This window comes from Agrilus planipennis, unplaced genomic scaffold, assembly GCF_000699045.2.
Source record: "Agrilus planipennis isolate EAB-ADULT unplaced genomic scaffold, Apla_2.0 scaffold3, whole genome shotgun sequence".
Classification (NCBI taxonomy): domain Eukaryota; kingdom Metazoa; phylum Arthropoda; class Insecta; order Coleoptera; family Buprestidae; genus Agrilus; species Agrilus planipennis.
Genome location: NW_020442460.1, coordinates 319,211 through 342,649, shown reverse-complemented (window position 1 = coordinate 342,649; position 23,439 = coordinate 319,211). Strand labels below are relative to the sequence as shown.

The 23,439-nt window shown below is 32.5% G+C and overlaps 2 protein-coding genes across 3 annotated transcripts; one reads left to right on the top strand and one right to left on the bottom strand.

The window, feature by feature from the left end:
* Window positions 1-264: 264 nt before the first annotated feature.
* On the bottom strand, window positions 265-23,306 carry LOC108737818 (protein asunder). Of its 2 annotated transcripts, XM_018470927.2 has the most exons (12): window positions 23,268-23,306; window positions 22,519-22,576; window positions 6,883-6,945; window positions 3,524-3,702; window positions 3,394-3,468; window positions 3,028-3,332; window positions 2,770-2,860; window positions 2,444-2,710; window positions 2,138-2,379; window positions 1,647-1,878; window positions 1,256-1,583; window positions 265-711 (listed from the first exon to the last, which is right to left on the bottom strand). In XM_018470927.2, exons 3-12 carry the CDS (start codon window positions 6,908-6,910, stop codon window positions 407-409), a joined length of 2,052 nt encoding a protein of 683 aa, XP_018326429.1. In that variant the 5' UTR covers window positions 6,911-6,945; window positions 22,519-22,576; window positions 23,268-23,306; the 3' UTR covers window positions 265-406. The 2 variants fall into 2 exon arrangements, with proteins under 2 accessions (XP_018326429.1, XP_018326428.1); XM_018470926.2 differs by lacking the exons at window positions 6,883-6,945; window positions 22,519-22,576; window positions 23,268-23,306 and having other exon boundaries at window positions 3,524-3,823.
* Window positions 11,197-22,472, top strand: LOC108737819 (protein bfr2-like). Its single transcript, XM_025980667.1, has 7 exons — window positions 11,197-11,512; window positions 12,200-12,206; window positions 12,762-13,228; window positions 13,810-14,262; window positions 20,345-20,946; window positions 21,367-21,501; window positions 22,131-22,472. The coding sequence occupies exons 1-7, from the start codon at window positions 11,197-11,199 to the stop codon at window positions 22,266-22,268; spliced, it is 2,118 nt and encodes a 705-aa protein (XP_025836452.1). The 3' UTR covers window positions 22,269-22,472.
* Window positions 23,307-23,439: the final 133 nt, after the last annotated feature.

Here is a 23,439-nt window from a genome sequence, read left to right as displayed (position 1 = left end):
AGATGATTATTAATTTATATAGAATAAGATGATGAAAAATTTATAGATAAATTAATAAAAGTAAATAAATAGGACTTCTAGAACAATCTTTCAAAATTTTCGAGTGGAAATTCAAAAACAACCTGAAGATTACCACAAAAAAATAATTATAAGTTATCATCATCTGATTGTATTAATTAGCAATTCAGTACAAAATGTTTAAAAAAGTGTATACATAAAAGGCAATACACTCGATATGCTTTTAAACTTTTAAGTATTAAGATGTTGAGCATAAAAATTAATTTATTAATTACAAAAAGTCAACGTATATACATTTCCCATTTACAAATTAATTTTATATTAATATTTCCGTAATAATAAAATGTTGTACTAAACAATTCCCTCCTATAAATAATTTAAGTCACATTTACTCCACTTCCATTCCTTCGCCTCGAGGCCCCCATTCATTTTCGATTTTAAGATTAGGGTATAATTTTGCAATTTTATTTTCATCAGACCTACCTGCGAAGTCTGGCCTCTGTTTACTTTTGTCCTGGCTCGTGAAAATGTCGTACAAGGTGCGAGGAGTCGAAGAATAAATGCTGCCAGACCGATTACTGAGAATATTTCTCGATAGAGGGGGTGCTATACTCGCTAGAGGGGGTGGAGACATGGGCGAATCTGTTGTTGCACGAATAACTGAAGCACGTTGAACATCTGAGTCAGATTTTCCTGAAGCAAATGAACAAATATGAATAAACCCAGGGCTGGCTTGAGCAAACTCAACCACCTAGACGAATTACTTGAGTTTTTGAATGGCGCCAATCCAACAAATACCACACAAATGTCAAACAACAATGTAATAAACTATATTGTTTTGTATCCTGTGATTTACTGTATATAGTATAATATTAGCCCAGAAATCCCCACTGGTTGTGTGTATTGCTATGTCGCTTCACTCTACAGCAGTGATTTACAACCTGTGAGACACGATTATTGCAAAGGGGCGCCTAGCTGTTGCCAAAATATTATTTTCGAAAAAATATCAATTAGATTGCTACGAAAATTGGGGGAGTACAATAATTTTATTAAAAAGTGGAGGGTAGAGGTACAGAAACACTGACTACATAGCGCGCGACCTAACACGTCCATCAAGCACCCTCACCAAATTCGAGTACCCCCACCGTCCCCTAGTTTGCATATGAGAGTTGCACAACCAAAAACGTCAAGGATTTAAAAAGTATGTATGTAAAATAATAAAAAAAATAAAATTTACCTAAAGGATCAACGAAACTCAGAGCTTGATCTACATCAATGGTACCATCTTCTGAATTGAATTTATGACATTCAATGAGACAATTATAAACTGCTCGGTGGTTTTCTGTGTGACAGTTATTTTTTAAAAGTGTCTCGAGCTCATTCCACATTATTTTATACTGTTCCTCCCTCTTTTGTCCCTTAGATCTTTGGCCTGTATTCGGTAAGTGAAGAGATTCGTGCTTGGCTTCCAATGAAATCAAATTATAAATCACTTGTTTGCACTGAACAACCTCTTCTTCAGTTATTCGTTCTTTCGTTATAATTGAAGGTAATGGATCAATACACTACAAAAGGAAAATTATTAGTTAATCATGAAGAAAAATATAACTTTTTTTAATGGATCTTACATTTTTTAGATTAAATATTAAAGTAGAGCTGATGGTGAGCGGCCAATATTTGGTGTGCCTGCTAAGTCTTGCTTTCATTTTTGATATCGAATTGACTTTTTCAGTATTATAACTTGGTCTTAATGGAAATAATCGGTTCTGCTGTATTAATAAGCCGAAATCGGTGATTCGGTAATCCGTTACTCGTCCTCCAACACCTTCAGATATAGACGGTGGATCTTCTAGGACAGATCTAAATACAAAAAATTTAAAAAACTTATAACAAGTTGCTAAATGTTGCGAAGCTTTATTATTATTTTTTTAATTTATTAAGTTATGTTTGTCAAATTGTTGCAGCTTTTAAGACTTTTCTTTTTATTAATTTAAATGTTTCCAGATCTATTACTTTACGTTTGTAGTAATAAGATTGACTACTACCACATTTTTAAAATATGTTTCTTTTGTATTATTGCAACTACTAATTTAAGTAAAAAAAAAAAAAATGTCTATACCTAGCTGTGCACAAAGTATGAATGAAAATCTCCCCTCCATGAGAGGCCAGCAGATGACTGCTAATTTTTCCTCCTGCTTTTCGAGGCATTTCCAACATAACAGATCTGCCATTTAAAAGAAAATTTATTAAACACAAAGAAGGTCTCGAATTTACATCCACTGGCGTTATCCTGTGCATACTGGTGCAATTTTGTAATTCAGAAGTAGCAGAACCTCGAGGGGTACACCACTTAAGTGTCACCTAAGACATGAAAGGTATTTTAATAAATATCAATCATATTTTTTATTATACTATTATTTTTTACCGTTTCGTATTCGAGCCCTTCCTTCACTGTTCGAATGGCTAAAGAGTCTGGGGAATTCCCTCTTAAAATTGCAGTGTGAGCGTCTTTCGAATGATAAATTTCAACATCATAATTAGCTGAAGAACTAGCATTCTGTTCCTCTTTCATTGGAATGCCAGTTACTGTTGTACTGGCCAGATCATAATGGTCCAAAATCAGAGATGATAACTTATTAGAAATAAAAGGGGCCTTGACTGAATGAACTTCTGTTTTAAGTATTGGAGAAAGCTGAAAAGATATAAAAGAAATGAAAATTCCATTTTTTCTTTTCAGAAAAGACTACCTACATGTCTTACAGCATGATTGCTCACATGGGATTCTATATTTACAGGAAATGTGTTAATAATTACTAAATGACAATGATCAATGGTCAGAAATCTGAAATAAAACAGTACACTTTATCAATATGTTGAACCCCACATTAATTATTTATCAGAATGAAATAAAATATTCTCTCAAATTAAGTAAGTAAGCAGATAACAGTACAGGCCCTAGCCAATAAAAAACAAAGCTTAGGTTTAAATATTCCTAATAGTAATAATCACCTATCTGAGGATGCAGCCACTTTATTTTGTTGTTGGAGTACATTTTGAAAAATTTCTTCTAATCTTTTCATACTGTCGTTGTCCCTTGCAGAAGTTATACAGACAACTCGGCACCTGTTTACTAATGTAACTTGATCATCTCCAGCAGCAATTGCTTTCCTTTTTTCATGTTGTAGATCTGTGCATTCACTTAATGCTTCTATTGCTGCTCTCAGTCCATGTAATACAGTAAAGTCTAGTCCAGGTTGGACAGACCGAGAAGGAGGTGGAGGAGGGACTCCGATTAAAGACATTCCATTCATAATCTATAATTTAATCAATTTAATTACCTTCAAATTACACTATTGTGAGAGCTAGAGTACGTACATGATTTAAATTTTGCTGTGTAGGGCTCCATGTGTTCAAAATATGAGCAACTGTATCACTTGCTATAAACCTAACCTATAAATGTGATCATTAATAAATACACTTTGTTTTTTAAATAATTTTCACTTACTAATTTTCCTTGTGGGAATAGATCCCAAACAATTCTACAATATTCAATTGCTGATTCAACACTGCATGTCCAAAGGGATTTAGAAATTGGATTTAAAGGGATAAAGCCGGGTCCTCTTGTTTTTAAAAATTCAAACTCAATCGGACTTTCGCATGATATGCCAAAGTATGGGGTATGATCTAAGACAAAAACAGTTTTGTGATTTGCTGGAAACATTTTGTTGTTTGCAAAAGGGAACGACATTTTTTAAACATTTAAAAGATTATTACTTGACAAATCTTAACAACAAAACTGCCCTACTACCGACACTAACAATAATAAAAATGTCGTACAAGGTNATGTGGACGTACACGCGATAGATTTTGTTTTTGTTTTAAATATTTTAAGTAATTGTTAAACTTTTTATATAATCTCCTACTGGTCACTTTAAAGAAAATATTTTACTAAAAGGACAATTATCCCCACCATTTCAGATTATTGATTTTATTTAATTAAAAGGAGATGTAAAAATATACGCTCAACACTCTGTATATGTGTTGAAAAGAATAAATATTTTCAATGTTCTCCTTTATGAAAATTACAACGATTTTGTTAATATTGCTAATACAGTTAGACTTTTTAATCACATTCGTTCCTGTTTCATTACGAGATTTACGAAATCGTTAAAATTGAAAATTATTCTTGTTTTTATTTAATGATAATGAGAAAAATAAATGGAAGAGAAGGTAATATTGTCTTTTTAGTATAAATTTCTGAAACAATGACGAAAATTTACATAAAATTCCAGCTACTTCTAAGTGGATGCAATTTACGATAATCCAAAATGAAAATAATTTTTTTTTGTTATTTGATCAATTTTCCATAACTATTCGAATAGAAAACGAAAGAGAAACAATTTTATAATATATATACCTATACTATATACTTACATACATCTAGTCATCGAATATAATTTTCACATTGGATGCCATACCACAAAAGAGAAAAAAACTATTTTTTTATTATGTTTGTAGATAAAAAGCGTATAATAGTATAAACATATAGAGCTGGCTTTTTCGTATTATCAGTATCAGTAACATTAATATCTTAACACTTTGGGTGTAATTATTTGTTTATACATTAACTTTTCTTGATAAATATTGATAAATATTTTATACAATTTATTGTAATTTGGTAATTTTTCTTTTAAGGAATATTATACCTAGTTACCTAATTGTATAAAAGATTATCGAATTTTTGATGAGATTTTTCCTAGAAAACAAGTTCAAGTTCATTAACTTGTTGACCATATATTTAAGACACTTAGTTTAATTAAATCAAAATATCGCCAGAGTTATTTTTAGAAATCGTTCTTGATATCAACAAAAAATCGAAAGTTTGCATAAAGTACTTATTAGTATTAGTATATTGTATCCTCAGGATCAGTAAAGATTTACAAATTAGACGTTTAAAGAAAGATCTCGATGACGTTGTGGCGTTTAGAAATCGAAAAGTATGCGACCTACTGTCATTTCTTCGACCTAGATCTTGAAAGAAATGAAAGACCAAGGTCGCAAGTACCTTCAGTCCATTTTCTCTTTATTATCTTTTCTTCTTTTATGTGTGACAGATGTACCCCGTGCCTGATTAAATTCTACTTGCTTTTATGCATACAGCAAATATGAAAACGTAACTAGAACTTCTGGGGTTCACAAAAAGGAAAATTGCGGATGGCGTGCACAAAAAAGAAAATTGTAAAATTAAATTATGAAAATAGCACAATGTCTTTGTCAAGTGTATACGTGAAATTGTTTAAGTTTTTAACGACAACAGCTAAATCTGTGTTTAATTTTGTACTTAATCCGTAAAATAAGTACATGTTTTTGTTTAAAAAGTTGGTTAACTGTGAAAGACATCATGTCATACTTAATTATGTTTTTAAGCGCTAACATTTTAAACTATTATAAAGTCTAGATTGTAATAAAATGTTTTTTGTTTATCACATTGAATGTCCAGTTAACTTTTTACTTGTTAGTACTATGTATTATTTTACGTTAATACGAACGGAGTAGAAGTATTTATAATAGGCACAGTTTAAAAAATTTTAATTAACAAAATTTAGGAATAATCCTCCTATAGGTACAGTACAAGCAAATTGAGAACCGAACATAGGGATATCTATCTTTTTTTTACAATATATGCAATCACCAAAGGGGGTGGGGGACATCAGCCCCATCTTTTAAAATAAGCTATAAAGTAATAAGAACCATAAATGCAATTTAAAGCCTTAAAGGGAAGGAGGGGGTAGTGCAAGTCAGAATATTGTGAGAATTCAGTTTTCAGAGTAGCAGATAGTATTTTCATATTTCACACACTTATCAAAGTTGATATGAAAAGAAAAAATGTTGTTAAAGAAACGTTTAATTTCTATGTTCGGGAAAAATTTTGCTTTAACTGTATAAATCAAAGCAAACGAAAGACAGTTAAGCATAAATTAGGTTTATGAAGGCCCCTAAGAAGGAAACCTTACAAAATCACTGTTCAATGCAGAAAGTTTGCAGGTCGATAAATAATATTTTCCATGAATTACCTTACTTAAAGAATATGGAAGGGGACGGGGTCCTTGAAAATTATCCATGGGTCATGTGGGGTGTCATTTTAAATGGATAATTGCGAGGAATTTGAATTAAATATATATTTTTTAAATTTTTGAGTATAATATCTTGAAAAATATTTGGGCATGATTTATTATGGGCTCCAATATAAACGAAAAATGACTCTAAATCCTTTAAAAAATATNCAATTTGTTTTTTTTTTCGCAAATATTTTTAAATTGAGCGGACAATTTGTATATAATATAAAGAACTATTTTTTAAGGTTAGTAGACTAAATGGCTTCCTGTCTTGCATTGTTATTATGTTATTTAATTACGTCTACCTTCTTATGGTTATGGCCGTATTCTATTAAAGCAAGAATTCCATGCATAAGATTATATCTATGTAAATATACGCGCAAAACTAACATGACCGTCATAAGAACAATTCTATATGCATATTTAAATAAATTGTTATTTCGTGACACTGCTTTTATTCGTATGGCATTTTTTATGCTCTAGATACCTAAGCCAACGAAATTTTTCTTCGACAGTTTCACAAAGAAAGGGATGTTCGTTTGTTTTCATAATTAACTCTACAAAACATTCTGTAAAAATATTGTTCTACGTAAAACAATGTAAACATCTTTTAACGTAATAACACAAAAAATTTCTTAATAACAGTTTGTAATGATTTGTTGTTATTAAATATTAGAACAATATTAAAGTGAAAAAAGACGAAAATCGTAATTTTTAATTCGCATAAATAAAAAATAAATAAACTTACATTTTCTCATGTTGCAATGTATTAACATGTGGTCTCTCGAAACGAACACATGACTTGTTGCTCCTGAAACAGGAAGTATACATTAAGTAAGTGAAAAGCGTTTTAAACTAGAATTTTAAATCAAATAACTTTAAAGACCAAAGGATGAATTAATTTTTGAAGTGATTTCAGAATTTACATATATTTAGGTAGAATAATTATAAATAGTGAAGAGAAATGATATAAACTAGCAATTTAGGAATTCATACGGACACGGTAATGGGAAGATCGTTATTGGAATTAGAGAACATATTATAGATAATCTGTTTTACGATTAGAATAGAAATATATTACAATTTTCAGCATTACGTCGGAAATATTTTACAATAAATATTGAAACATTAAAAGGCGTCTGTTTTAAAGTAATTATTACAATAACAACCTATAAAAATCAAGCAGTAAATCAACACGATTTATTGAACGTTTTGTCATGGTTTAAAGTATAAACTATAATTTAATAATTTCTATAAAATCTCAAAATATAACAACTTCTGAGCTGAGTCGAATCCGTTACCTTTTCTTATACAAATTTACACACGCGGAATATTTTGCAAAGCAAAAAAATTCATCAATGCATTCGATACACATACTGGTGTTTTTTAAAAGTTCGCAAATTTTGCAGGCCACACGTACTGTAGCAAAAACTTGGCTGTAGAAAGACGATGATCATGCTCCTTCTTTCGGGTTGTTTGCTATTAACTGTATGGAAGATATTTTCAGTTAAGTAAATCAAGTTATCAAAGTTAAAAGTGCTCAATTTGACTAAGCTGTTGAAGATGGTATGCTACTTAAAAGTTTAAGGTAATAACAAAATGAAAACCAACAATAAGATCAAGAGCAAGAAGAATTGTTAAAATAATAACAACTTAAACAATTCATATTGTTTATGAAGCTGTTGGTTTTTCTAATAAATATTGCTAAATTAGGAAAACTCAAAATAAAATAATTCGAGCATACGTAATCCTAAAATACCTGCTACAGATGGCGTTTAGTGCGCCATTTGTAGTATTTTCTAAAACTCAAAATGTCTATGAATCTGAAGCAAGATTACACATAGTAAAGCAAGTCATCGTGTTGCAGTAACGCTTTATCGCCCGAAATACATTTATTTTAAAATTTAGTTGTAAGTTTATCCAAAATACTGCTAAATAATTTAGCCTATGCATCATAAATTTTGTAATTTTTGATTTAGAAAATTTGCATGTCAGAAACAGTGCAAGTTGACCTTTGACGTAAGCATACTGACGAGCTTGAAATCCATAATCAAGCAGAAACGCAAAATGTACTAAGTACTAATGTCTGAAGAAGCCTTAGCTTGGTGAAAATCTGCTATTTGGAGTATTTTTGAATTTGTAGAGTGGACCGTAAATATTCATAAAATGACCAGTATAGTGGGATATTAAGACCAAATTTATCACAGGTAGGGCTATTTGAATGAAATAGAAGTTTTACCCATAATCCCATATTACTCTTCAGCACATGTAGATAACAATGAAACTTTTTGTACATTTTGAAAAGTCTGTTGACGAAATTCTGAGGGGTAGTCCTATGATTAAGGAATCGTTGAAACTCATAGCTTGGTGTCTATTTGGAGACCAAAAAAAAGTAGGAAAATATGCGACCGAAAACCGGAAGTAACGAAAAGCCGATTCTAGTGCAAGTGGTAAAATCGAGTCCAACCTCGTCCCCGTCTTGGTCGAATGTGGCCGTCTTCGTCGTCTATTCCTCGTGGAATTCTTCAATTGTTCGACATCCTCGAAGCCCACGAAGTGACGTCACTGGTGGTATAATAAGAGCTCGCGAAGGAAGGCACCGAGTTGTTAGTGGTTAAGCGCCTTCGGAGCGGTCACACAGGGTCATAGCTCCTCTTATATTTATTCCCTCTACTTCTTCTTATTCTTCGTGTTGTTCGTCAGAGTGGTGTTATTTTAGTGATAGTGCATTTCTTCGCTCTGTGACCTACAAGGTGAGTACCATCCTCTTCCGCCTATCTTATAACCATGCCATACATAGCGCGGAGGCGACACGGACGGTGGCGAGACGATGGCGATGGTCGAAACGTGTTTGTACTGCACAAACTTATCTACATGTAGAAACGCGCCTTTATTTGCTTAAAAATCGAGTGATCCCGTTAACTTGTTATATGCAGCGAAAGCAACAGGTGTCAAATAGACATATCGTGAGTGATATTTGAAAATTTCTGGCTCGATTTGGCGTTTTGTGCGTCGAATAAAAAGTCCATAAAAACTATTATTAATGTTTTTTATTATTATGGTCAAATTTGCGAGTTTTTTTTTTGCGACTAACGCACAAGAGATACCGAGGGTTAAATTAAAATGTAATTATTTGTATTGAATGTAAATTCAAAATTTGAAAGTGTATGCTAATGATGGCAAGACATATGAATATTGCATTGCTATTTATTAATAATTCCTAGACGACCTAGCAAAATTAATTTTGTACGTTTTGTTAAATTCTATTGGTTTTTTAAAAACTGCTAACAGGACCTACATTTTTATACCTAAAAGTGCTTGAAGAAAGTGGTTCAATGTTTTGCCCTAATTAATTTATTCATTTGATACATTCGGAGCTTGAAATTTGAACTTATTTACTTTTACTCCTAACCGCAGCTTGTAGGACCTTTTTTTAATTACAAAGTAAAAGTTTATAAGAAGTTCATTGCTATTACAAAAAATCCGCACGTTAATTGTTAGAAATTTAATGGATTTTAAAACATGCACCTTAGATTTGGGTGCTCAAATATGACAAAAGAAGAACAAAATTCACTTTTCTTTAATTTAATAATTAATTTTATGTAAAACCAATCATTATGTAGGTATGCGGTGGGAATGTGAATCTGTTAAACGATTTTTTATAAGTAGAATCAATTGACTCTAGGAATTTATTATTCGTTATACTTAATCGGAAATGGATGCTACAACACAGAAACAGTTATCTTCCAACATCGATGTTTCTATAAATGTTTCGAGTTTTTTATTTGTGTCAAATATGCAAGCCCACATTTTACTGTCCTTTTTACATAAACGATTACTGTAAAACGTCCGTCATACATTCTATGTACACATACAGACATGTATCTATGTATTTGTGTGAATCGTGAGTGAAAAGACGTGCCATATTTTTAATGTATGAAATATCTAATAGCAGGTACCAGCATGAACCACTTAAAAATTATATTCATGCAAAAAGATTTAAATATGTATGTAGAATACATTAAACAGGTATTACCCATTTAGGAAATACCGCAGTTATCGGTAATTGGGAAACCAAGCGTTCGCTTGCAAATATTGAATCAATGTTCGGTATGTTTTATCAATCTTCAAGGTTTGGTTCATTGCGTTTCTCCATATTTGGTTCAGTACTGGACAGCCAAGTATAAGTTCATCAATACTGGACCAATGTTCAGTTAATCTTCAAGTGCCAATGTTCGATAAATTAACGTTTTGCTATGTTTGGTACAGTATTGGACAGCCTATTTGGGTTTATCATTGTCAATACTGGACCAATGTTCGGCCAATCTTCAAGTGCCAATGTTCGGTACATTGACATTTTGCAATGTATGATCAATACTGGACCAATGTTTGACCAATCTTCAAGATACATTAACATTTTGCTATGTATGATAAATACTGGACCAATGTTTGGCCAATCTTCAAGTGTCAATGTTCGGTACTGCCAACTATCGGTTTGTCATTGTCATACTGGACCAATGTTCGGCCAATCTTCAAGTGCCAATGTACGGTACATTATCATTTTGCTATGTATGATAAATACTGGACCAATGTTTGGCCAATCTTCAAGTATCGATGTTCGGTACTGCCAAGTATCGATTTGTCAGTGTCAATACTGGACGAATGTTCGGCCAATCTTCAAGTGCCAATGTTCGGTACATTGACATTTTGCAATGTATGATCAATACTGGACCAATTTTTGGCCAGTCTTCAAGTACCAATGTTCGGTACTGCCAAGTATCGGTTTGTCATTGTCTATATTGGACCAATGTTCGGCTAATCTTCAAGTGCCAATGTACGGTACATTATCATTTTGCTATGTATGATAAATACTGGACCAATGTTTGGCCAATCTTCAAGTATCGATGTTCGGTACTGCCAAGTATCGATTTGTCATTGTCAATACTGGACCAATGTTCGATCAATCTTCAAGTGCCAATGTTTGGTACATTAACATTTTGCTATGTTTGGTCCAGCACAGGACAGTCAATAAGTATCAGTTTGTTATATCAATACTGGACCAATGTTCGGNCAGAATACGGTGGACGAACCCGTGGTGGTGAACCCGGTGCCTGCTGACGATGAGGCTAACGAAGACGACGATGACGACGACGACGACGACGACGATGACGGACTAGACTTGGCCGCCGACGATGACGACGACGACGATGACGATGACGTCATCGATGACGACGACGATGACGACGACGACGATCTCGAGGATGTTCTTGAAGTCAAACGATCACGTGAGTCTAGATCGCATAGTAAGAAATCGCACAAGCGAAGGAAAAATTTAAAACACGCGGCCAAAGTCGCCAAAACTAACAACAAAGTCCGATAAACGCGAAAATTGTATCCTACTTAAAAGAAGCTCAAACTAATTTACTGTATATTAACGAACCTGAGCAACTGTATGTACGTTTCGATGGGCGGTAGCCATGTTAAAAAAATGTGGACGTACACGCGATAGATTTTGTTTTTGTTTTAAATATTTTAAGTAATTGTTAAACTTTTTATATAATCTCCTACTGGTCACTTTAAAGAAAATATTTTACTAAAAGGACAATTATCCCCACCATTTCAGATTATTGATTTTATTTAATTAAAAGGAGATGTAAAAATATACGCTCAACACTCTGTATATGTGTTGAAAAGAATAAATATTTTCAATGTTCTCCTTTATGAAAATTACAACGATTTTGTTAATATTGCTAATACAGTTAGACTTTTTAATCACATTCGTTCCTGTTTCATTACGAGATTTACGAAATCGTTAAAATTGAAAATTATTCTTGTTTTTATTTAATGATAATGAGAAAAATAAATGGAAGAGAAGGTAATATTGTACAAAAAAAAATTAATAATCGGATTCAAAAGCGGCAATGTCCATTTATCATATAATTTATTATAATGAAAAGTTTAATCTGCATAAACGTCACCACTGCAGTTCATATTTATTTTATGAATTCTTTTTAAAGCATATACCTGGTAGATTGTAAATTACTTAGTTATTATATGTTTTGCAGGGATATCGTAGCTGATTATAGACTTAACGGTTTCGCTTAATTGGAAGCAGTTTCTTTGTATCATTATAAGCTGTTAAAAAAACAAGTACCAAAAAACAAGTTTTACAGAAAAAAAAAACTGCCTGAACAATTTTCAATGTGCTAAATCTTATTTGCTAGTGGTCACAGTTTTACGACTTCAAAATTAAATAAATAATTTTAACATTTTCACATTTTCAATGTGCTAAATGCTATTTGCTAGTGGTCACAGTTTTGCGACTTCAAAATTAAATAAATAATTTTCCTAAATTACGAATTAGATATCTACCTTTCTTGAGAACAAATGAATAGAAGTTTTATTCCCTTCCTTTTATAATAAACACGGAAGTTTTTATGTACATTATATATTATTAACAATAAGATGGATTAAAATGGGAATAATAATAACACGGTGTAATCTTAAATAATAAATGCGAATGTGAGTTAATTTGTTTGCTTGTAACGATTTCGCGTCTTAACCCAATCGTCACGCGCTGTCCGACGTGTAATTCCTGACAGAAAATATAATTTTTCATCTTTTCAGGAAGATGAAGAATCCTATATTCTGGGCAGTAATCTGCCTGTCGATCGTTTACGGATTAGCGAATCCAATTTCACGATCGGATGAAAATCCCGTGGATGCAAAATCTTCGAAAGAAGAATCGAAGCAACAAGTCGAACCTCAAGGTAAAGGAGTCCTTGCAAAAGGTAAACTTGAAGAAGACACTACCGGTGTCTTTCAGAAAGAAAGTGAACTTGCCAAAAGTGCAGCAGCGCCCGCAGAAGAAAGCAAAGCGGTTGCAGAAACAAAGTCTATGGAAAAAGTTGAAAATGGAGACAAGAAAGCTAAAGCAATTGGAAGGCAGTCAGGCAATGAAGAAGATGATGACGATGACGATGACGATTTAGACCTGGGGGTCGATGACGATGATGACGACGACGACGACACAGCTGCAGACGACGACGACGAAGATGATTATTTCGAAAGCTTCTTTGACGATATTTTAGGGGGTAAGTTATTTAAAAAAAAAGGGACTCAAAATTGTTGTCAATAATTGTTACTATGTACTTTCTGACATAATCACATTGACGATTGAGATATTTGTGCTACCTGTGGACAAGCCTTCTAAAACCGTCTTCATGAGATTGTCGTCGACAACTAATTTGAACGAACCTTGACGTAATCTGGAAGCCCCTCGTTGCTTTGGAGGCGGGAAAAGCAGGGAAAGCTGGAAGTTACCCAGTACTAGGTCTGATAGCTTTTGGAGTTATTCTGGTTCATGATAACACTCGTCCTCACAGGAATGGTGCAACCCAACGCATCTCTCAACAACTTCAATGGATCATGGATCAAAACAATGCCAGAAGTGAAGAATCCTGACCTATCACTTCCAAATTAACCAGGGGCTCCAAGGCAGCGTCAAGACTCGTTGATTGGTAACAACATTTTATGACGAAGATACTTGAAAGATATGATAAATTGTCTCAGGTGGTTATGTCAAAGAGTACACATTACTTTTAGTAAATAAATTTGTTTTTAATTTTCATTTGGAGATCGACGATTTCCGATTTATTTTTGTTTTGCATTGCAGGAGACGATGACGACGATGACGAAGATGAACCTGCAAGTTCTCCTGCAGCATCTCAACCAGTAGAAGCTGCCCAGGAAGTGTCTCAAGAGACCGTCGCGGAACCGTCTGTCGAAGAAGCTGCCGAAGAAGCGTCAGCCGCCGAGTCCGAGACGTCCTCAGAGGGTACGGTTGTAGAACAAGAGCAAACGGGTGACGAGACCGTAGGCGAAAAAGACCCGAACGACCTTAACGAATCGTCACAGAATACGGTGGACGAACCCGTGGTGGTGAACCCGGTGCCTGCTGACGATGAGGCTAACGAAGACGACGATGACGACGACGACGACGACGACGATGACGGACTAGACTTGGCCGCCGACGATGACGACGACGACGATGACGATGACGTCATCGATGACGACGACGATGACGACGACGACGATCTCGAGGATGTTCTTGAAGTCAAACGATCACGTGAGTCTAGATCGCATAGTAAGAAATCGCACAAGCGAAGGAAAAATTTAAAACACGCGGCCAAAGTCGCCAAAACTAACAACAAAGTCCGATAAACGCGAAAATTGTATCCTACTTAAAAGAAGCTCAAACTAATTTACTGTATATTAACGAACCTGAGCAACTGTATGTACGTTTCGATGGGCGGTAGCCATGTTAAAAAAATGTGGACGTACACGCGATAGATTTTGTTTTTGTTTTAAATATTTTAAGTAATTGTTAAACTTTTTATATAATCTCCTACTGGTCACTTTAAAGAAAATATTTTACTAAAAGGACAATTATCCCCACCATTTCAGATTATTGATTTTATTTAATTAAAAGGAGATGTAAAAATATACGCTCAACACTCTGTATATGTGTTGAAAAGAATAAATATTTTCAATGTTCTCCTTTATGAAAATTACAACGATTTTGTTAATATTGCTAATACAGTTAGACTTTTTAATCACATTCGTTCCTGTTTCATTACGAGATTTACGAAATCGTTAAAATTGAAAATTATTCTTGTTTTTATTTAATGATAATGAGAAAAATAAATGGAAGAGAAGGTAATATTGTCTTTTTAGTATAAATTTCTGAAACAATGACGAAAATTTACATAAAATTCCAGCTACTTCTAAGTGGATGCAATTTACGATAATCCAAAATGAAAATAANACTATTAAGTATGTAAACGGTTAAAAACAACATTACTGCTTATTTTTAGGTTCGAATTGAAAGTAAAGAAGATAACGATAAGACCCACAAATACATATGGAAAAAGAGTTCCCATATTGCTGAGGTAGTTTCCCAAAAACTGGCAACAGCTACAAAATCTATGCTGAAACCACCTCCTCATCCGTAGGCTTATGCAAACTTTCTTTACAATGTTATTAAGGTAGACAATTAATAAATCGATATTCGTGTGTAGTATAATACCTTATGTAGTGATTTTTTCAAGACTATTAGATAGATTAAGTTATTTATTTATTTATTTATTAGCCTTATTTAATTTATTTATTTATTTCGCTACTATTACGCATATTAGTCTAGGTAAATGTCACATTTGTAGTGGCAATTCGAAATTATTTTTTCTATCAAAAAAATTGAATGTGAAATAATGTAAAAAAATGTGACTTGTAAAAAAAACAATTGGCGAAAATAGAAATCTACTTTTTACATCATGTGTTTTCTTTTATCCATTTATTTGTTTGTTTATTTGTTTTGTGTAAATACGCGTGTGACATCTATCTAGATTTGTGCATACTTGTATACCTATTAATTAAATTACTAATTTGCATGGACTAATTAACCGTAACCCAAATCGAAATTGCATGTTGGCATCTAACAAAACTATACGCACATACATAACACATATGTAACAAGGAGGTACATGCCGTACCGTAATAATTGTTGTTGTTTTGGTTCTTTTTCCCCCATATACCTAACTAGGATTTGTGCGAGGCTTTTTCCAACGGTTCACGACTAATTAACGTATTAAATAATAATTAATTTGCTTGCAGATATAAAGAAACCGACTAAAAATATAACGTTTTTGTTTAAAAAGGTAAATAAACAAAATGCTTCATTTCCTATTCTACTAACGCTGAAGGTAACGTAATGACTCAAACACTTAACAAGACTAATAATAATAATAGCATGACATTTGAGAAAATAAATGACTAACGGACTTAATAACGACTAACAGCGCTTTTATTATTAACTAATTAATTTAGTTATTATTAATCTAAGTATTATATAATAACATGAAAAAGAGTAATTAGGAAGTGATACTTCAAACAATTTTTTTTTTAAATTACTTTTCGGTAATAAGCGTGTGCTTATCTATCATTGAAACAATGTTTTCAATTACATTTGACAGTTGTTGTTGACAGCTGCGCACGCAACTTCCGTTGCACGCTAAGACTACTTTCAACGCGTCACATGAAGTATAACTTTTAACTTTCAGTTTCCGATATTTTGCAAAACTTCAGCAACATTAAATTTTTTTAAAATTTGAGGTTCCACTTCTAATATAAAACTGCTCTAAACGTAAATGAACCGAACCGCTTACTATAACTACCGAGAATGAAATCAAAAGTGAGAAACTACCGAACCATATTCATCTACAAAAACATGCATCAAAACAATGTTAACATTTGTTTTGTTTTGTTTTTGCGGGAATCTATTATACGGAAGAGTGCCCTGTACACACAAGAGAAAAACGTCGTTACAAAGATGGATATTGAGTGTAAAAGTTAACAATTAGCAACGCAAACCGCAATGTCGTTGGTCTCCTAGTTCCCACAACACAAAACGGTTTCTAAAGTACAGTTTTAGCAATCGCAAATGGCATTCTGTAGAAATTCTTTTAGGGGCTAATATTAAGTTACACAGATATACCTTAGGCCTTGAGATAGGAGTATTGTTAAGTTAAAATTGAAATTAGACACAACTTGTGTACTAAACAGTATAAATTGAATTAATAATTCGATATTACGTACATAGATTGTGCTTTTTGTTGGTGATTTTGTAGATTATAAATAAAACGAAACTGTGGTATACAAACAATTTGGTAAAACAGAAACATATTCATATTTTTAACTATAAAAACGTGCTCCACAATTTTATGTTCAAAATCAAATCATATCGAGTCTATAATCCAATAAGTAAAATAATATATTACGCTCCAAAGTCATAAAGTAGGGTATTCCCCCCAGGTGTGAATTATTACCCGAGCCGAAGGTCAGGGTGTCAAACATCCGAGAGGAGGTGTCGTGTACTTTCTTGCCAATACCCGTATTCGATTTTTTACCGTATCTTTGCCCCGAAAATACAGTTTTTCCTGATTTTAAAGAGTAACATAACCATCCAGGTAAGAAACCTCGTGGAGGATGTTAGAATCCTTTTCTATGAAGGAGTAAGGGCGATTTCTTACCCGGGAGGGAATGTTGTTCGTTAGCCATTTAGAAAAAATACTTTATATTATCATTTTCCTGCTGAAAGTACGATATTTTTTGAAAAAGATTCCTAAAAGTGTTTGAAGTACGGCTCTGTACTGGAACGAAACGAAATGTGTTATAGATCGTAGTAGTAAAACAAAGGGCGCTATAGGAGTCAATAAGGAAAAGTAAAGATTTAAAATGGTGGGCACCTTCTGAGATATAAAGGGCTAGTTAGAGGCATATTAGGCGCAGAAACAGTAGCTTAGAGGGGCAGAGGAAGACTCAGATCAGATCTTTGTTCGCAAATAGTTAGAGGTGTAGCTTGTTCTGTTTATAGGGAAATGCGAAGATTGGCTCATGATAGGAAGAAATGGCGGCTGATTTCAAAAATTTAGTTCTGAGAAAAAACGCTTTTAAGTGCATCAGTATTTATTTATTTTCTTTATTAACGGTGTATGTAGCCCCTTATTTATAGGTATCAAAATTCCTACGTTTCGTTTAAAAATTTTTGGGGCTTTTTTCGGGATTGACATTGTAAGAAAACAAAGCCAAACACAAATACGAAAGACACTAATAAGAGAATTAATTTTTTGTTCAAAACAAGAAACATTATTTATTGTCCTTACATTACAATAATTAATTGATTCTGTAAAGACTATACAGTCTACAGTGAGTACATGGACACTCGAATGGATCTTTATTGAAATGGAAGAGCATGTTCCGGGTTAATTTTCCGTCGACACACTTGTCGACCCAACATGTGTCCGTGACAATGCAAGAAAGTTTAAGTTATGTTTAGTGAAGCATCAAGGTCACTAGGTGACACACATTTAATCGGTACTGACGCAGATTGCAGGGTAATTCATTCAAACCAATTAACACAAATTCATAACGGATAGATCAGATAGATTATAGTATACAGTCGAATTATTAGATATTATTATGTAAATTGAATAAAATGAAAATTACGTTAGACTACTGCCTTCAAGGAAACTAAGTAGGTTCTTATCATTTTTCCTTTTAAAAAATATTTAAAAGAAATTTAACCCTTTAAGTAGTTTCGGGAGTTACAGTGTGGAAAAGAATAGTTTTGAGCAAGAAATAGTAAATAATTTCATACGAGACATACCTACATTTGAATTGACAAAATAAAATACATATGTAGACCCTTAATACGAAAAATCCAACCGAAAACGATGTTTGATTATTTTTAAAACCGTAAAAAAATCTCGCTTTTAAAAAAGTTAAAAAAAATTTTTTTTTCCAATTTTTATTATTTAGCAGTCATTTTTTTTTCACTAATAATTTTTAAGAGCTTCATCAAATCAAATTTTTCAAATATGTTTCGCACAATTAATTATTTACTATTTTTTTATGTGCAAAAGAAACTTTTCTTACGCAGTGATAACTGAAACTCCTTCAACTAATCAGACTGTGCTAACAATAACAATTTTCTTTAATTTTCTTCGATCTCTATCGGTGTTTAACTATTAAAAATTATCATTATTATTAACCAAAAAATTATCAAAATGTGTTACCCAGCATTGGTCCATTTCACCTTATTAATTTTCTTTGTAGATTGTTTGTTTCTGATAGATATATTAAGAACTACCCCTAATTATTAGTTTGATTGAAAAGTAATTTACGAGTCTTAAAAATTTTTTAAAAATGAATTTTTTGATTAATTTTTACACACCGCATTCTTTTTTACATTAAGAATGATTTATTTTTTTAAATTTGCGGTCCAAAATTTTTCTATTTATTATTATATCCATAAACTATTGTACCAAAAAATGAAACTTGAATATCATATTTAAATTTTACAAATTCTTGACTGACTATTTAAGCTGAAAATTGTTTTACAAATTAATGTAAAAAGACATGATACGGTTAAAAATGAAAATCAACAGAAAACGTTGATTTTTTTACATTTTCCGGATTTTCATGAACTAATTCCGACTATTCCCTTATATCACACAAAGTGTCATCAGTAATTGTCAGAGATAATTTAGAAATTTGTGAATGATTGCAGTACAATCAATTTTTTACAATTGTTGAAAGTAAACTTTTAAATAGAGAAAATTAATTACGGTCATTTGGTTTTTAGTACTTATGTAGATATCTAGTAACGGTACCACCAAAAGTTGAAGTGGTTAAGGTCACTGGCCAGTAATTAATTACTGGGTCAGGGTTCTAGCGAACCATATTGGTGTCCGGCAGTTCTCACATACATGCGTATGTCCGTACATAGATATACGCATACGTAAGCAAGTACCCGTATTAGAACCCATTTTTACTCACTACATACTATTATATATATATGTTAAACATCCCATGTGTGTGTGTGTCTATCTAGTGATTAAGTCCTGTTAGATAAAGTCCTGTTATAATAATAATTTTAGCACACATTTTACGTACTTGGATGAATAGTATACAAAAAAAATTAAAAAGGATTTTAAAGAACTAATTCGTATGAATTATTATTATTTTTAACGGGATTTATACTACGTACAAGAATTTGTCGAAAATATGATTGAAAAATGTCCCATTACAGTTCATAATATCTATTTGCGTAAACATATACTTTCTAGATCATGAAAAATTTACCTAGTGCTTTCCTGACGCATTTAGTAATTTTCTTGGAACCTAATAAAAGTTCATATTCTTAAAATTACAACAAATACTTTTAGACATTCTTGCAGAATCAGGACCATAGAGTGGGTGACTCAAGGGAAATTATAATTGATATTTTTCCTATGAAATAGAGGCAATGAAAATAGGCAAATTGAAATTGTTTGAGCCCTGCATCAATTGGTACTTAATCTAACATAAAATTTAAATTTGCAAAATAGCTAAACGTTTCTAGAATAATGTTAATGTTAATAATAATTGAAGGCCCAATTATAAAATGTAGTAAAACAGAATGCCTAGTCGACTTACTCTACTTAAGTTTAGATTGGGAAAATAGGAGAAGACCGATTCTAAAAAAGGTTTGTTTTAATTTTTTTAATTAAAAAAAATGAAAAAAAAAAATAGGTACAGTAGGAAGCGGTTCGGAACGTCTAATTTCACTTTTAAAAACAGTGTTTACAAAGCACAACTTTTCAAAAATCTAGGGGCCTTAGAAAATGGTCAAACCCAACTACCATCGGCTTATATAACGAAATATAATCGTTTTGTGGACAACATCGTTGGAAGAATAAACCGAATTCTTATGAAATCGTACGATCCAGTCAGGGTCAAACTTCAATCAAAATCATCATCCACCAAGACAAAATCGACCACGAAACGTCGTAAAACGAATAAGAAGACCAACACCCAAGCGGACAAATCGGCACCGAGGGTCCCACCTAGCGAGCTTCATAAAATGGGAAATTACGAAATCAGCAGATCCATAGAAAGTGAATCAAGAGAACCACCTTATGTACTAGTCTCAAAAGCTGGAACCATTTCATCTTATAAACCAACAACAGAAAAAATGGAAACAAAAGCGAAAAGTAGCAGAAAGAGTACGCGTAAAAATAGCAACAAGAGGAAAAAAGAAAACAAAGGGAAGAACAATTCTACTAACAAGAAACAACAAAAAACAAGAGCCACTTTGTTCGGATTAAGTTCCATAAGAAGAGATGGTGATGTTGCGGTCAATATGATGGCAGATCATACAACTGTCAAAGCGAATTTTCTTTTGGGACCTTTGACTTTGAGAGTTGAAAAAGAGGTAAATATTTCACCTAAACATTTAGGTAAATATAACGTTAAAATAAGGAACTGCTAGAGTTTAAAACAATTAAAACTTTAGTAACTCACGTATCATGGAACAGTTGGTGTATGTTGGGTTGCATAGTTTAAAAATTCATTTGACGCCCTCTAGGGGCAATATTTCTTCATCATTATTCGCGTAGAACCAACACCAACGTTTTTTCACTGTTTCAATGTTTTTATTCATTACCATTAGCTTTTTGCTAATACCAAATTATTTGAAAACAACTTCTTAACCACAGAACTAGGGGGCGAAACGTTGGTGTTGGTTCTACACGAGAAATAAAACATTATACCCTTAGTGCCCTCGATCTTCTTTTATATACACAAATCAGGGGAAGATATGGAGCATATGATATCTTTGTTTATTAATTTTTAGTTTGGCAAAGGCGAAAGAAGAGAATTAAAGAGTGCAACCGCCACTACGGCCGATATGCATGGAAAACTGACCTTGAAAATTGTAAATGGTGGAGCAGCAACATTGCATTCTATAAAAGTATTACAACCAAAGCAGGTAAATTAAGTATTACTTTCAAATAAACGAATGACCAAATTACAAATTAGAAAAAGTACTCAACATAATCTTTGAGCAAGTTTCTTTATGTTACGGTCGCTTCAAACTTTTTCGCAATATGGCGCACGTTTTAGAACGCACATGTGAGCCATGTGACCGATTGTTACGCAATTTTTTTTATAAGAACTAGTTTTCATCCCTATCAGTCACTGCGAGCTCGAAACTGTTAGCACCATTGCTTCGGGTGGTTGAAATTCACTTTTGTGAACAATATTATGACGTAGTGTCGGCTATCATTCTTTTCTAATTGTTGCTGTTGTCGGCCATCATTCTTTTTCAATTGTTGTCGCATTGTTACGATGTCGGCCATTATGGGTTTTTAATAGATGTAATAGTAATCAATGAATAAAATTTAAAGGATTCAGCATAAGAAAATGCTGATACTAACTTTCATTTACGTAATACGACTTTGCCCTGTGCTGACGGCACTCATAACTTTCTTTATATATAATATTCCTAAACCTTTAATTTCATATAAGGTATATATACCTGCGACCTTCGCAAATATTACTTTCGAGTTACTATTAAGTATGTAAACGGTTAAAAACAACATTACTGCTTATTTTTAGGTTCGAATTGAAAGTAAAGAAGATAACGATAAGACCCACAAATACATATGGAAAAAGAGTTCCCATATTGCTGAGGTAGTTTCCCAAAAACTGGCAACAGCTACAAAATCTATGCTGAAACCACCTCCTCATCCGTAGGCTTATGCAAACTTTCTTTACAATGTTATTAAGGTAGACAATTAATAAATCGATATTCGTGTGTAGTATAATACCTTATGTAGTGATTTTTTCAAGACTATTAGATAGATTAAGTTATTTATTTATTTATTTATTAGCCTATTTTTTTATAAAAGAATAAGTTCTAGCGTTTTATAAAGTGGTAGTACCTAACATCTTATTAAAAGGCCATTGTGAACAATATGATAATAAATATTTATTTTTCACTTACATTTCGAAGACTTTCATTGAAAATTCCGTTTACCCAAATGTAGCAGCGTTGTCACCTTCTGAAACAAATGAAAATAATTGTTGCAAAATATATCTGATTATTGTATGTCATTGTACTTAATTGTTACTGTTTAAATTTCAAAAGATACGTATTATTACCTTTAAATAAAACTTAAGATTTATATTTACAATTAACATTTTTACAACACTTATTACACACAACCACATTTAAAGATATTAAACAAACGAAAAGTCCTCTACAGTGAAAAAATTCAACTACAGCTCAATAATTTTCAAAGGCTGTCTTAGATCTTTTATATTTCGTAAAATGACAAAAATGGAATGAAAAAGCAACCAAAGTACTTTCAAACCACATTATCTGACGTGAATTTTAAAATATTTATGCTTATATGCGGGAATGTACAATTACCCTTTTTTACTAGCAGTAGCATGAATTTATATGTAATTGAAGTTACAAAACTTATGGGGTTTTAAGTATGTATTGCTAAGGCCCTGATTTTGTAATGTTCAGTTCTAGAAATTATCTATACTGCTTGCTTATTAAACAAACATTATATTTAAACGCAGCAAACATGAAAACTAGAAAATGTATTTGTTTATGAGCAGTAACTTTAATTCGCGCTTACTACTCCAAGTATCACATGCCTTGTACAATTATAAGTTTTATATTTGTTAAGAAACAACGGAAAGATTTGCATTTACAAAAGAACTTAACCAAAGAAGTTATACCTTCAAATAGTTCTTTATAAAACAAAACTACAATTTGTTTTAAGCACTTTTCACACACCTTTTAAGTATCTTTCTTGTTTCTATCTGAAAACTTGCACTAGTTTCGCCGGCAGCCGCAAGAGGGGTGCAACCAACTTAAAGAAACTAAATACAGGAGGGTAATTCAAAATTA

What these genes read in the sequence shown, in the direction of transcription:
- LOC108737818 (XM_018470926.2), bottom strand. Translation starts at nt 3,766, where the DNA reads ATGTCGTTCCCTTTTGCAAACAACAAAATGTTTCCAGCAAATCACAAA. An exon ending in GTGGCTGCATCCTCAGATAG is followed by an intron (nt 2,861 to 3,027) that starts GTGATTATTACT and finishes GTTTTATTTCAG; the next exon opens with ATTTCTGACCATTGATCATT. An exon ending in TAATATTTAATCTAAAAAAT is followed by an intron (nt 1,584 to 1,646) that starts GTAAGATCCATT and finishes TTCCTTTTGTAG; the next exon opens with TGTATTGATCCATTACCTTC.